We start from the raw sequence: 15,199 nt of genomic DNA, 5'->3' as shown, positions 1-15,199 counted from the left end.
ATGTTTGATTTCATTTTCAATATCTCAAATTCATTTGATTCTTAGGATATTTTACCTCTTGTGCTAATACATGACTTGTGTGTCGGAAAGGATACGGAGCTCACCTCCGACCCCATTTTCTAACGCTCGTGTTCATGATCCAGATGTTTCCCAGGTGGTTGGTTAGTAGGTCACTTGTGTTCTACCGCCGGTAGGAACTCGCCTCTCCAGGTGTTTTCCAGGTTGTTGGTGAGCAGGTCACCGGTGTTCTACCACCGGCTAGAGCTCACCTATCCAGGAGATTTTCAGGTGGTTGGTTAGTAGGTAAGCCATGTTCTACTGCAGGGTGGAGCTCACCTCCTTATTTACAGAAAATAACAACCGTATTTTTATTGAGCATCACTTGGAGCAATCTGAGCTAGGATGTTGAGAATATGATGTGGAGATGAAGATTCTTTCTTGTGTAATCGAAAATCAAGTATATGTAGGATCAAATTAGGTATTATTCGTACCAATTTAGGTACCACGTCTTTAATTTATAAATCTCTTCGTCAAAAGTCGCTCAATATTAACTTCAAATTATATATTTTGACATCATCAAATAATCGAATTTGAGTATTTAAAGGATAAAATCAAGTACATGGACTTGAATTATGTCTTATATATATTAATTTAGGTATCAAATTTTTATGTCATGAATGTCATTATCAAACTATATTTTGACATCCCTAAATAATTGGATATGAGTATTTAGGGAGTAAAATAATATATTTGTAGACTCTAATTAAATATTCTTTGTATCAATTTAGGTATCACATTTTAACTTCACAAACGACGTCATCAAAAGCCACTTAATATTACTTGAAACTCAAGTATTTTCTTACACATTTGAAGTATTCAAATAGCCAAATCAAATATTTGGAACACCAAAATAGGCACTTTATCGGTCAAAATAAGTATTTTTTCTAATTCCATGATTAGTGAGAAACTTTTTTTTTTTGCCAAAAATTAGATGACATGAATAAGTCATAGTAACACAATTTTAATAAAAAGACTAACAATTACAGAATTTATGGTGATTGCTCGAAGATCCAATAATTTCTTACACATTTGGAGGATTCAAAGAGCCAAATTAAGCATTTAGAACTCCAAAATATGTATTTTGTAGGTCAAAATAAATTTCTAATCTTATTTCATGATGAGTGTTGAACAATGTTTTTTTTTAAAAAAAAATAAAATGACATGAATAAGTTATCATAATGTATTTTTCATGAAAAGACCAACAATGACCAAATTTGTGGTGATTACTCGAAAATATAGTATTTTCTTATACATTTGGAGCATTCAAAGAGCGAAATCAAGTATCTGAAACCCCATAATAGGTACTTTGTATGTCAAAATAAGTATTTACTCTTATTCAATGATAATTGAGAAATAAAATTTTTTTTAAAATTATATTTTAGATGAAGAAGACATGTGTAATTTTTGTAGATAAAATTATATATTTTTTAAATAATAAAAAGGCAAAATTATAACTTTGGGTTTATAGGGAGTTAAAATTATATTATTGTCAGATATTAATTCTTAAAAAATTACGATGAAGTACTGAAATTTATTTCAAAGATGTGACGAGAGATTTTTCGCAAATATACCTTTTACAAATTTACCGAATTTAGATCCCATAATCCTATAATAATAATAAATAACAATATAATACTTTTCGGGACAATAAAAAATATACGACTCATTTTAAATTTAATTAAATAAAAGGGATTTTGACTTTTTTAAATCGAAAAAAAAGAGTTGAATGCTGTTAATTAGGTGAGTTCATTTATTAGGTAATTAATTAGTTAGTTAGATTTTACTTTTTTAAAAAATAATTTTTTAATTGATATATCCCTCCTCGATTTGAGTTTTCATTTATTCTCGTTATTTATGTGTTCTTCACGACAAAATAATCAAAAATCATTTGAAAATTTGCAGAGAAGTAAGTATATACTTGAATGCTCAAAAACGCATTCGCAAAGTTCACTGTGTTTCACTTCGTAAAGCAATAATTATCCCGAAACAAACTCAACCAAGTCTAAAAGGCAGAAAGATCGTCTACATTTTCTTCACCATAAACATCAAACACACAAACAATACACATAATGATGGATTCAGTTAAAGCTCTAAACTAATCGCAGTTCTATTCATCAAAGCTTCTTCAAATGACGTTAACACAAAATGACAAATGAACTATCAATTTATATAAAATCAACAATCAAACTCACATTCTAGCATCAGAAATCGGAATACTGGGGAACTAGATTGACAGAGAAACTGTTAAAATGAGTTAAACAATGCAAATAATGCAAAGAAAAAGTAAGAGATAGTTGAGAGGCGATTGCTTTTGACATACCAGAGATCGATGAAAGCGGAGAGAGTTAGAGTTAGAGTTAGAGTGAGTAAAGGCAGTGTGGCTGTGTTTCTGCAATAGGGTTGGTTTTTTTTAAAAAAAAATTATATTTCGTTATTTTTAAATTATATGATTGGGTGAAAATATTGGCGCTTTGACCAAGACTGGATATGGTGACTCAAGTCGTTTTCTACTTTTTAAAAAAAAATTCCCATTTGCTTTTAAAAATGAACCGTAAAAAATTCAATTTTTAAAGTAATAATAATAATAATAATAATAATAATAATAATAGTAAATAACAAGACAATCCTTTTCCCTCCTCCTCGTTTCTTCGCCTCCCGAATGAGCCGTATGACCAAACGAACGTCGAAAACTAAATCGAATTCGAATCGCGCCGTAAAGATGATTTCTCTTCTCCAAAAGGTTCGATTAGCAATTAATTTACTGATTTAGATGTTTTAGCTTCGAGGGTATACCGATTCTAAGTTTTTTTTATCGGTGCGATTCGGGTCCTAGAGTTAGGGTTTGATTTCATTTATGATTATTTTTTGAATCAAATCGGATATCAGTTTGAAAGTTGTGTTACTGAACTTTGTTGTTGGGTTGAGTTGCCCAAACAATGAGGGAAAGGAGGAGGTATATTGTGGATACAAGGGTTCGGCATCAGTCCCCTCCTGGCCTTCCCCCGATTCAGCGCGAGTATTCTCCTCGCCGTGGTCGTGATGGGGGTAAATATTCACGGGAAGATGAGAGGAGGAGGATTGAGAGAATGGATGGTTTCGACAGGGAACTGGACCTGCAGGGTGGGAGATTTTATGACACTGTGGATAGAGAGAGGTATGGGGCTGGCCCTAGGCGTTCCAGGAGTCCATGGAGGAGTGACAGGGACCGAAATTCTCAAGCTGGGAGATTTTATGATACTTTGTATAGAGATAGGTATGGGATTGGTCCTAGGCATTCCAAGAGTCCACAGAGGGTTGAAAAAAGGGATAGTTTTGATGGGGACCTGAACCCCCGAGCTGGGAGATTTTCTGATAATGTGGATAGAGATAGGCATGGGATTGGCCCAAGGCGTTCGAGAAGTCCACAAAGAATCGAGAAAAGGGATTCTTTTGGTGTGGACCCAAACCCTCGAGCTGAGAGTTTCCTTGATGCTGTAGATAAAGATAGGTATGGGGTTCGTTCTAGGCATTTAAGGAGTCCGCGGAGGATCGGTGGAAGGGATGGTTTTGATGGGGACTCAGACATTCAGACTGGGAGATTCCGTGATGCTGTGGTTAGAGATAGGTATGGGGCTGGTTCTTGGCATTCAAGGAGTCCACGTAGGTTTGGCGGAAAGGATGCCTATGAAGGAGATCTGAGCTTTAACGCTGGGAGATTCTCTGATACTTTGGATAGGGATATGTTTGTGGTTGATACCAGGCATTCAAGGAGTCCGGGGAGAATTGAAAAAAGAGATAATTTTTATTTGGATATGAATATGCAGGGTGCGAGATTCTCTGGCTATGATAATAGAGACAGAGGTAAGTATGGTGTTGATGTTGAGAGCTCCAGAAGGTTGTATGAAGAGGACTTACTTCATGGGGGTTCAAATTCATCAAAGTTTGAATCTGATCATCTTTCAAATGCGCCGAGAAATTCTGATGGTCCCAACGTTAAGTGCAGCAGCTACAAAAATGATAACCATGGGGTCGGTGACAATAAAATCACACCTATAGGAGGTGGAGAGAGGGAAGATTATCTAAAAAATCCTTACCTGGAGGAGAGTCAAATCGGAATGTCATCGGTGTCTCATCATTTGGCCACCAAGCCTGTTTTCTTGGAATATGATAAGGGAAGAAGGTTCTACTCTGACCTAGATAGTTTGGCTCATGAAAGTGTTGGTGAAGTGACCAAGAGTTATTTGGGTGCTGGAGATTGTAACAGTCACCTGTCATCTGTGGCATCACGATATTTGAATACTGATGCTGATAGACATGAATACTTTAACTTGAAGAATGAACGTCGGTTGGAGAAAAGAGATGCAAAACCTCGAGATGAAGGAGAGCATTGCTTTGAAACTACAGATGAAGGTTTTAATTTCAAGGATGGGCTTTATCTGGACAAACTGGGAACTGAGAGGCCAGTGGGAAGAGACATTTACGAAAATAAGAAGGAAGATAGCCTCGTGTCATTACAAGGTCATCTAAAAGGCGATTCTAGTTACATGGTGTCATCATCTCGATCGAAGGTTTATATCCCAGTGTCATCAGAAATTTTAAATGAAGGTTTTCCATGTCACTCCATAGCAGGAGACATTCCTCTACTTTCACATGGTTTACAAGTAAGGACTGGATTGGTTTCTGACACATATGGCTTTGATGGATATAGTGAAAGACCGAAGCACATGTCCCCCAGAAAACTGGGATTTCGATTTGATGATACTAAAAGCAAATCAAGGTTATATGTGGGGCTGCCTGAGCAAAAGCGCAAAGATAATATATATCCAAAATTTGGCGGAAGTACGAAACCCAGAGATTTTGGAGAAGAATATGGTGTTCAACACATGTCAAGATTTGGCCTCTTGAACTCTATTGAAGAAACCCCTCTTCGAAATCATATGGAAGATGATAGACTTGGGCAAAAACTTGCTTCATTAGGACAGTCAACATCTGATAATTTTGTTGCATATGAATCTCTGCAACCAAGAAATCAGGATCTGGATATGCTAGGTTCTGGAAGTTTGCACCTCAATTTTGAAAGGGAAAAATATTGTGGGCGTGGTAGGGTTCGAGTAGGAGAGTATAATGATGAAGTGCATGATGGTTCACGATATCGTTCTGAAAGATCAGATATCTTTACAACAAAGGATGATCCTTTGTCGGGTACAGTATATGGAAGCCAAAGAAATGGGATGGATTTGGCAGACTTGAGGTTGGATGAACCCTTCCAAAGGAGGCCTGGAGGCAAATATCCTGTGGATTATATACTGTATGAGCGTAACACTGGGATTAGAATATCCAGTGATGGGAGTGGTGCTCGTAAGATTTGCAACAGCCTAGATGCCGGAGATGATGTGGATCCTGCTAGTTTTTTAGAGAGACCTGAATCAAGCAAATGCAAACTTGAGAAATCAGAGAGGGAAGCCAGAGAGATCGCCGATAATATGCTTTCCTCTTCGCGGTTCATCACTAGTCGATCAAGTGACCCCGACACATCTGGTTCAAGAGATATTAAAAAGCGATTGGGACCAGTTCGTCAAAGGCTTCATGTTTCACAGCGTTTATTGAAGAAAAAGAAACCTTCACTGAGGAATCAGTTGGCACCTGCTCCTTCAAGGAAACATGCCACTCTTCCATGGCTGAAAAGTAGGAATTCAAAGAAAGTGCCTAGCATGCGAGATGAATCAAGTGGAAATCATCATAATCAAGGTGGAGAGCAGATGGGTGTCTATTTTCCTCTTGCAGTCGAACCACCCGAAAAGTCTGAAGATTTCAAGCAGCTTGTGCGTAGTGCATTTTTTAAGTTTCTCAAACAGATAAATGAGACACCTGCAAAAAGAAAGAAATATGTAGAGCCTGGAAAAGACGGTAGTTTGAAATGCATTGTGTGCAGCAGGTCTGTGTCTTAGTGAGCTGTTTTCATTGATGAGGCAATGCATATTCCCATTTTTTTAATTAATATATCTGTCCTGAGATCTAGTAGTTAATAGCCGATCAAGTAGTCAGTAACTGAGAAATTTAAAATGAATGTCTGAGCATGACTCCTGCACTAAGTGAAGCTCCGAGGTCATTAGAATGAAACCCGTAGGAAGAGTGTTGAAAGTGAGTTTCAAATGCTGATTCCTTTGGCTGTTGTCGGTACAAATTAGTAGATCGAGTTCCTTAATTTATGTTTTGAGGATTTCTTCGCGATACAAGTTATTAATGCATATTTCATGCAATAATACCCATGACTATATTCATTTATTTTTGGATAATACTATAAATTCAGTCTGATGATGTTTTTCATGGTTACTCGCTTTACTTCAGAAATAATATAAGGACTCAGAAAATGAGAAAGTTTGGAACCATAAGCACTCTATTGACCATCAAAGTTTTAAGGATGTGAGTTGTAACATAATAGGTTTTTCTTGTTGGAGTTGTTTGGAAGAAGTGTTCATTGAAATGTCTTATTGTTATCTTGAAAATTTTGGTCTTGGTGGAGCAGGAACCAGTTTGTTCTCTAACTCTATCGAAATAAAGATGCAGAAAAGTAAAGCGTGTAAGACTTGTTCTTGGGATGCGTCTTGCTTTGGTCTGACAATATAATTTTTTGACGGTGTTTATTGTTTGAAAGACCTTCACAGTGGTTTCTGGACGAGAGCTCTCGTGGAGTATAATATAGAGTTTTAGTAAACTTAGCCTCTCGACTTTCTTGTATCTTATTTTATCGATGGTATGAATTCACCTGAGGGAAGTTCATATTTTATAGACTAGCATGTTTTATTATTGACATGTCCTCATTTACTATCATAGTTGTTCATTATGCTACATTTGATTTTTTGTTTAATTTCTGTAATTTAAAAAGATGTTACTATTAAAAGGTGGTGTACTCTGCTAGAATTGGAAGTTCTTTAGTTGTATGGATGCAACAAATTTCAGTTTCATGACAGGCGACAAAAAATTTTTGGGATGAATGTTTATCTCATTTGGTGATTGCAAGCTTCTTTTCTTTCTTAGGCAATAGCTAGCTTCTCATTTTTCAAACCATCCGCATGTTACTAGGATACATAACATATGTTCCTTTATTGTGGCATTATCTTTCTTTCTTGTGTTGTTTCAGCAATTCCGAAGAGTTTTTAGATACAGGAAGCTTGGCGAAGCATGCCTTCGCGTACAAAAAGGCTGGCCTCAGGTCTCAGCATTTGGGTTTTTACAAAGCTCTCTGTGTGCTGATGGGATGGAAGATAGCAGAGGAGCCTAGCAGTGACTGGCATTGTGAGGTATTGTCCAATGCTGAAACTTCAGCCCTGAAGGAAGACCTGATTATTTGGCCTCCGGTCATGATCATTCACAATTGTTCCATTGACAAGATAACCAATGAACGGTTGAATTTATCCACTGATAAGTTGGATGTGAAGCTTAGAGGTAATGTTTATCTTTGATGTTTCTTTTTGCTTAACTCGCTATTCAGTTGAAAGTAAGGTAGGTTTGGGATTTTTCCTCTTTTAGGTTTCTGCAACCTGAAGGATTGCATGCAGATCTAGTTTGCATAAGTTCTTGTTTGCTATATGGTTGTCAAATTTGGGCGGCCGTGCTCTACAATTTAAGTGTGGTGTTAAATGCATGGGTGGTTCTGTTGAAGTTTGGTCCCATGCATGATATAATGGTGTATTAAAGTTCGAAATTCTTTTTCTGGTGGCAATACTTTCTATAACATATCTAAAAGTACGTCCATGTCAAGTCTTTCCACAAAATGTCTTTTTTAACTCTGCCTTGGCTATTTCACTCGGCCACTGTTGCATCAATCTGTATATTTGATAATTTTGTTAGAAACGAATTATATGCATGCTTATTCTGGACCACTGAGTGACTGTATTCTCTATCCTGTTCCCGATTTGCTTCAATCAGCATTTTCACAAGTTATTAATTGCCGAAGCTGTAGGTCCAATCTTGAGTAAAAGCAAGCGGCATGTTTTTCACTTGATGATTCTGCTCTGTTTTTGTCTGCCCACTCTTCCCTAAGAAAATTCATTTCTTGGTATTCTTTGTAGAATTCATTGTTTTATCTCAAATGTTTCACCAGCATTTGTTTTTCCTTCTTGGGGTGTTGTTTTACTATGTCCTTTATACAGGTATGGGCATTGGAAGCATCCTTAAAATATGCAACGGGAAACCTGCAAATCAAAATGTAATGATTGTAAAGTTCAATGGCACACTTTCAGCATTACAAGAGGCCGAGAGGTTACACCAGCACTATGTTGAGAACAAGCATGGCAGGTCGCACTTGAAGCAACTTAAGTCAAGTAAGAATGATAGTTCCAATGGAGAAACACAAGTTGCACCAGCTGATGAAGAAGAAGCATTTTTGTATGGGTATCTAGGAATTGCAGAGGATCTGGACAAACTCGACTCTGACACCCAAAAAAGATGTGTGGTAAAGAGCAAGAAGGAGATTCTAAGCATTGCGAAGTCCAGTTTAGATTCCAATGCGGAGCATGGATCTTTTAACAGTTAAATTATATATGAACTATATCCGTCTTTTGCCCTTTTGTTCATTTGCTTATCCTGATATCATAGGATACAAATACCGGCCCTTTTGTAACGAGATGAGCTGCAGCATCTCTGGCTTTTGAATTTGAGATCGTAAAATCGATCATTTTGCTGTTTGTCTTCTTTATATGGGAAACAACTTTTGGTCTGTGTAAATAATTCCAGACTTGGTATCTGTTGGAATCCAGGGTCAGTTTTCAATCATACTAGAAATATTGTTTGATAGTGGCGCTATTTCGGTTTTTAATCTTTCCATCCATTCATGTATTTTTTACATATTATATTTATATATATTTGCAAAAACATGATATTCTTCTCCCTAAAACTTTTTTGGCTCCATAGCCATGCACCATTTTATTGCATGACTGATATATTTTGTATTCTAAATCTAGCTGATGATTCGCATCTGCCTGCTGATTTCCTCACTGCTGCTTCATATGGTAAATTTATGTTCAGCCTATAGCACAAATTTTTCAGGTCTTCGTTGTGCCACTGTCTAATGTTAACAGTCAGGCCACATCTAATAGTTTCAATATTTACGATAATATTTTTTAAAATATATTTATGTATAAAAATATTTCCAAAAATTTTTTGCATTAATTTCATACTACGGAGTCCTTTCTATAACTATGACCATAAAAAAAATCTTATTTATGAAATATATCATCATCTTAAAATTTAATTATCTCAGTTCATTCAAACGCTTCAAGAATCTATGTTGAATTTAACTTTAATTATCTTAAATTATTCAAACGCCTCAACAATTTATTTTCAACATAAGATTTCACACTTTATAAGTTCCTAAAATATCAGATAATAATACTATTATCCCTTCGCACGATGATGCATGCATATCCGTACATATTTTTTATGTTGAATAATTTTTGTTATTTTTGAATTTATAACTTTGATGAAAAAAATTTATATAAGAGTGATATAATCATTTAATAATTAAAATGCCTAAACAAGAATGAGAAATATTTTAGTGATTTTTATATTTTGAAAATTTGATGAGACGTGATGGTTATAGGTAAATTACAATTAAATTTACTAAAATATATTCTATGATAATTTTTTATCAAATAAAAATGATTGGTTTTGTAACTTGAGGTGACTATTTTTGATATTTTAAAAGCTAGACTATGACACCAAATTTACAGTTTGTTTATTTATTTTTTTAATCTAAATCTTGAACTTTTTATTATTGTAGATCGTCAAGTACAAAAGATTTCAACCAAATAAGAAACTCACAACCTCCCAGATAATAGAGAATGATGATAAAAAAAAAATTAGCGATGCGATGTGCAACCATATTCATCGAACATCGAACATGGATAAGCCTCGCGTTTTCTGATTCATCCAATAGCTTCAAAGACTTGGATTCCGATATAGCTTAAATCATCACTTGGGTTGGTCACTGCTTACACGGACAAAAGAGAACTGGACACAACTTTTATAGGAGAACAATGTCGTTCCTTAGCTTTCTGTGGACTATCTCGAGACTCGAATTGCAACAATTTCTCCTTCAACCACTGATATTGCTTTTGGAATGCTTTGTCCAAATACAAAGACACCAATTCCATCGTTAACCTTGATAATTCCACCTATTTAATAGAGTTCGCGCTCTTCATTATAACATACATCAACATCTAATCTCCATGTTCCAGAATAAAGTGGCTTCCATTTCTCATCTAATTTTGGCTTTACTGTAAGTGCATTTGGGGTTCTTTTGGAACACACATTACTTCTATGTTCTTCCAAATACGTCTTGTATCCTGAAATGTTGGTAGGGCTATAGTATTCTTGCCCCTCGTGGATTTTCTTTTGGCATTCTTTCCATGTTTCCCACATAAGCATTACACAGTCCTCGAATTCAGGTTTGGAAAGTGACTCAAGCAATCGGCTGCATAAATCAAGTGTTGAAGTTCTTGCTAGAGTAGATGTCCTGCAAGCCAACGGTTGGCTAGAGAATTTATTGACTCAAGTGTAATAAAAAAATCTTTATTTTAATATAATTTAACTTTTCATGGTTTCATTTTGCTTTATCTGTATACACATACAATCAACATAGATAAAGTCTTTGATTATACTTTAATACAAATGAATCGTAATTCGATCTTGAAACTCATTTGTAAATACAGTATGTAACGTACCGTACTTTTGAACAACTTAAAATTTGCGGAAAAATTAAAAATTTTCTTAAATGCAAAATAAACTTTCAAATTGCGATCATCAATAAACTGTCTATCCAAAATATTTGCAATAAAAGAGATCACAAATAAAGTTTGCTAAAGAAAAATATTTGTTTAAACATCGTAAACAATAACGTGAAATCAGAGTATTTGAAACATTGCATAATTTCTTAAAAACATGGGCGGTCCTCGGGTTTAACCTCCTGCTCAGTCCAAGCCGGCTCATTGGTCCCCACCCCTCGTCTCCTCAAAGTCATCCTCACCTGCATCGATTAAGTCTAGTGAGTCTAAAGACTAAACATGTATAAAATGGAGATAGCAAGTACTACATAACAAAACCGCATGCATCTTTAAAATAGGGCTTACATACTTGAAACTTGAACGTAATAACATAAATATACTTGAAACATGAACGTAGTCGCATAAGCATAGACGTGACATCGTCATAAAAACTTTTCTTAAACATACCTGTATCATACATACTTAAGCATACATAACATCATTTTGCGTAAACATATGTTTCAAAGCAAGTGACTCATACATAAATGTGTCTGATCAGACTAAACCACAGTACTGGGCTGGCAGGAGAAATCCACTACCACGTACATGAGATCCCCGGTCATGCTTTACCGTGTGGATTGGTCTTTGGTCATACTTTACCGCTTTCCAATCCTGATCTAAACCCGGTCATGCTTTACCGGGGTGGAGAGGTCCTCGACCACGTTCACCGTCTTCAAACCCGTTCATAATTTGGTCACAAGACATTTAGCATACCTCAAAAACATAAACATATTTTCTTTTGCACGTCGAACATACTTACGTAGAGTTGATGGATTCGTTGGATCTCGCTTGGGGCAACTGCTGCACATACTAACATGAGTTCAAACACTTACCTTTCATAGTTTAGACGTATAGTCATGCCCACACCCAAAAATGACAAATTTCCTTATGACGTTCTAAATCTCTCGGGACTTGACCTCGTTTAATTATCGTACTAAATCATGACATCAAACCTCAAAAACAATCCCTAAATTTTTTTTTTAATTTTTTAAAATTTTTTAAGGGGTACATGGACCCCGTGTAAGGGTCCGGGTAGGCACTGGAATTTCGTATTTTTGAAGGAAAAAGGACACGGACTCTGTGTCGGGGTCCGAGAACCCACCTCTGAACTTGCAAACTCGCGAAAATTCACTAACTTATTGATTTATTCTTCCAATCCAAGTCTAGGGACCATGAACCAACACCTCAAGACTCATCCTAAGATGCTATTACATTGATTCAAACTCGTACAAACACCCCAAACGTCCCCAAGCATCGACAATCAACTTCAATACAACAATAACCCGGATTTCGACATCATTTCATTTCCTACAACTTCCATTACATTCTAAGCCAATCCCGACCCAAACGAACCACCAAATAATACCTAAATACATCCCATAACATATCTAAATGCAGTAGCACAAGCCCGGCAGTGCCCAACGAAGCCTGCAACTCAAAAACTTCAAGAACACATCAAGAACACATTTTAAAAAAAAACGCAGTTTGAACAGTCCCACGAAAACGATCATAACTCACTCATTTCTTACACAAATATTTCGAATTTACCGTCAAATCGAATGTATCAAAAAGTTCTACGATTTATATGTTGAAATTGTTTCCAGAAAATCAATCGAAAAATCACAGTATTAAAAATGACAGTAAATTTCGAGTTTTGAGATCCAAAAACGTTTCAAAATCGATCCAACACATTTCTGCTCAAACTTTGCACAACATACATGAATTTTCACGCATAAGAAACAACAAAACGAATAATATGACAATATTGATGCAAGAATGAAAGAATATACATGTCTTTTGATATTTAAAATTACCGAACCGACGATACCGAAGCGGGAACAGTGCGAGGGTTGATCCAGGACGATCGTGGAACAATTTTCTTGAAGAAAAGCCAATGAAAATTGCTGAAATTCTTGAAGAGGGAGGGGCGTCTGCTCTTGCTATCCAAGAACCCTAATATTTTCTTTAAAAATGAAATGAAGAGAGAAATGAAATGTGTGTGTAGGTGATAGCCGAAGTGTGTGTGTGCGTAGTTGTGAGTGTGTGCGTGAGTTTGGTAATTAGGAGGTAATTAGTGAGTTAATTGACTAATTAAAAATATTAATAACAAATAAACCCAATACATAAAATACTAATGCCTCACTAAAATACTAGAATCATTAAATTTAAAATAAAGCACGCAAGTGTTTAACTTTAAAAGTTCTAAAAAAATCATAAACTCACATAGTAAATTAAGTTAGGCTTTAAAATGCCAAAAACTAAATAGTTTATTTAAAATGCCTCAAACCTAACTTAAAATAAAATATAACATTTTAAAATCACCAAAATGGTCACCGGTCTCTTTTCCTCGATCCCGCATCGAATAATCGCCTGAAACATGAAACTCAACAAAACATTTTTAACGTGCATCACATAAACATAAATAATTTAAAATAATACAATTTCATAAATCGTATATCGCTAAACTCATTTTAAAATTAAATAAATGATTTAACAATTTAATTAAATGCATGGGTTTTACGTGTACTGAATTTGGGCTCTACACAGTATATTCCTATTCGTTCCTAGTCGATTCAGCTGCCTAAAATAAGGATAAAAACCGCTTGAACTTGAGACTAACATCTGTGATGTTGTGTCCTGTGTTTCATGGTAAGGGCATAGAGATGTCCGATCGTGCAGATGGGTAATCATACGATGATTGTACCGAACAACCCTCTCTCATGCTTTCTAAGTGGTTATCATTCATCGAGAGGAAAAGTATGTGGTTGTGATGGTACATGATTAGTCCTTACGACCCGAGACAACACTGAGGCTCTACACACTAGGATTGTTCTTCGACTCGTTTACCGACTCCGTGAGGGTCATCAGGCGGCGAGGTTGAGTGCAATTGCGACATGTGTAGGAGCCAGTGCATTGTAGTCGGGAATTCACCGCTCACCTACGGTTGTGGATATCCTATGTGATCTAACGAAATAATAGTACATGAAATCTCTAGCCAGAGTATGAGATGTACATTAGGGAAATAGTTCTCTAGTTATACATGTGATGAGACTATGAATATTTCATGATTGTATCACATAACTATCGAATTAATATGCAACCCTCGATGAACCAATGGTTGCAGATTCGATCGGCATATATGAGATGAAGGGACCGTACTGTACGTTAATCATAACCGACTGGTTCTTGCATGTACTATCAGTGATACCTAGGGAATCATGAGACGATACTACTAGACGCTCTTATCTTGATTATATGGGTTTAATCAGAAAAATGATTTATGACATTCTCATGATCAAATGTTGGTGCATGGAATGTGGACAAATTAGGGTAAGCTCGAATAAAAGAAATTGTCCTGAATCACAAAGAGTCACGGCTAACTGTATCCCTGAACCATTGAGGGTCACACAAGCACTGATTTACTTGTTCTCGTTGAGATAATGAATTCAATGAGTTGAATTTATAAGAAATAATTTTGATATGATCAATCGATAATCTTATAAATAAAGTTTATAAAAGCTTATAGAAATTTTGAGAGCTTGACTGCTAAAGACAGTCAAAGAGAGTGCACCTGCCTTATTTAGATATTGGTGATCTCGAAATTAAAGTGTGCATCAGAATAACAAACAAATTGAAATTGTCACATCGATGATATCGGATTGTCGATCGGGATTATGATGAGATAAATATAATAGGAGCATGGATCATGGGCTTGTAAGAGTATAAGCCCATCATGTTAATTTGTTAAAGTTCAAATGGACTTTATTAATTAAATTATATTTTAATTGAGTTAAAATATAGTCCATTAAGTATTTATTAAATAAGGTATTGATTTATGTAATATAGAAATATTCATGATACTATAATTTTAAAAACTTGCAAACAAAGCCATATAATATTAATGCATGATATTCTCAAAATTTTGATTTTCGAAATTTACGTTTTTCATTATATGAACAAGACTTATATCATTGATACATCGGCACTGTCATATCATCGATCAGGGTTATAATGAGTTCAGAATTATTTATTTAGTGAATTAAGAATTTACTGATTAAATAATTGTATTAGTAGTGGTGACTACTAACATGTACAAATTCTTATAAATGTTATAGAGGAGTCTAGAATTAAATTAACTAACGAGTTAATTATATAAATTCAACAAAAGTTATTTAATTTAATTAATATATCTATTTATATATTAAAAATGCATGTGTAAATATACACACACACATTTTATATGGTGATATAAAATGTATGTATATATGATATTAATATATCATGCATTATCAAAAGTTGATAAATACATTATATATTAACAATATGAGAATTTTATA

General features: G+C 35.2%; 1 protein-coding gene across 2 annotated transcripts; it reads left to right on the top strand.

Annotated features, from left to right (window-relative positions):
• The first annotated feature begins 2,666 nt into the window (after nt 1–2,666).
• LOC140981052 (uncharacterized) lies at nt 2,667–8,851 on the top strand. Of its 2 annotated transcripts, XM_073447273.1 has the most exons (3): nt 2,669–5,974; nt 7,181–7,485; nt 8,193–8,851. In XM_073447273.1, the coding sequence occupies exons 1-3, from the start codon at nt 2,997–2,999 to the stop codon at nt 8,573–8,575; spliced, it is 3,666 nt and encodes a 1,221-aa protein (XP_073303374.1). In that variant the 5' UTR covers nt 2,669–2,996; the 3' UTR covers nt 8,576–8,851. The 2 variants fall into 2 exon arrangements, 1 of the variants encoding a protein (XP_073303374.1); XR_012176031.1 differs by lacking the exon at nt 8,193–8,851 and having other exon boundaries at nt 2,667–6,793; nt 7,181–7,301.
• Nucleotides 8,852–15,199: the final 6,348 nt, after the last annotated feature.

This window comes from Primulina huaijiensis, chromosome 7, assembly GCF_012295235.1.
Source record: "Primulina huaijiensis isolate GDHJ02 chromosome 7, ASM1229523v2, whole genome shotgun sequence".
Taxonomy (NCBI): domain Eukaryota; kingdom Viridiplantae; phylum Streptophyta; class Magnoliopsida; order Lamiales; family Gesneriaceae; genus Primulina; species Primulina huaijiensis.
This window is presented reverse-complemented; position numbering and strand designations above follow the sequence as displayed.

What these genes read in the sequence shown, in the direction of transcription:
- LOC140981052 (XM_073447273.1), top strand. Translation starts at nt 2,997, where the DNA reads ATGAGGGAAAGGAGGAGGTATATTGTGGATACAAGGGTTCGGCATCAG. An exon ending in AAATGCATTGTGTGCAGCAG is followed by an intron (nt 5,975 to 7,180) that starts GTCTGTGTCTTA and finishes GTGTTGTTTCAG; the next exon opens with CAATTCCGAAGAGTTTTTAG. An exon ending in GTTGGATGTGAAGCTTAGAG is followed by an intron (nt 7,486 to 8,192) that starts GTAATGTTTATC and finishes TCCTTTATACAG; the next exon opens with GTATGGGCATTGGAAGCATC.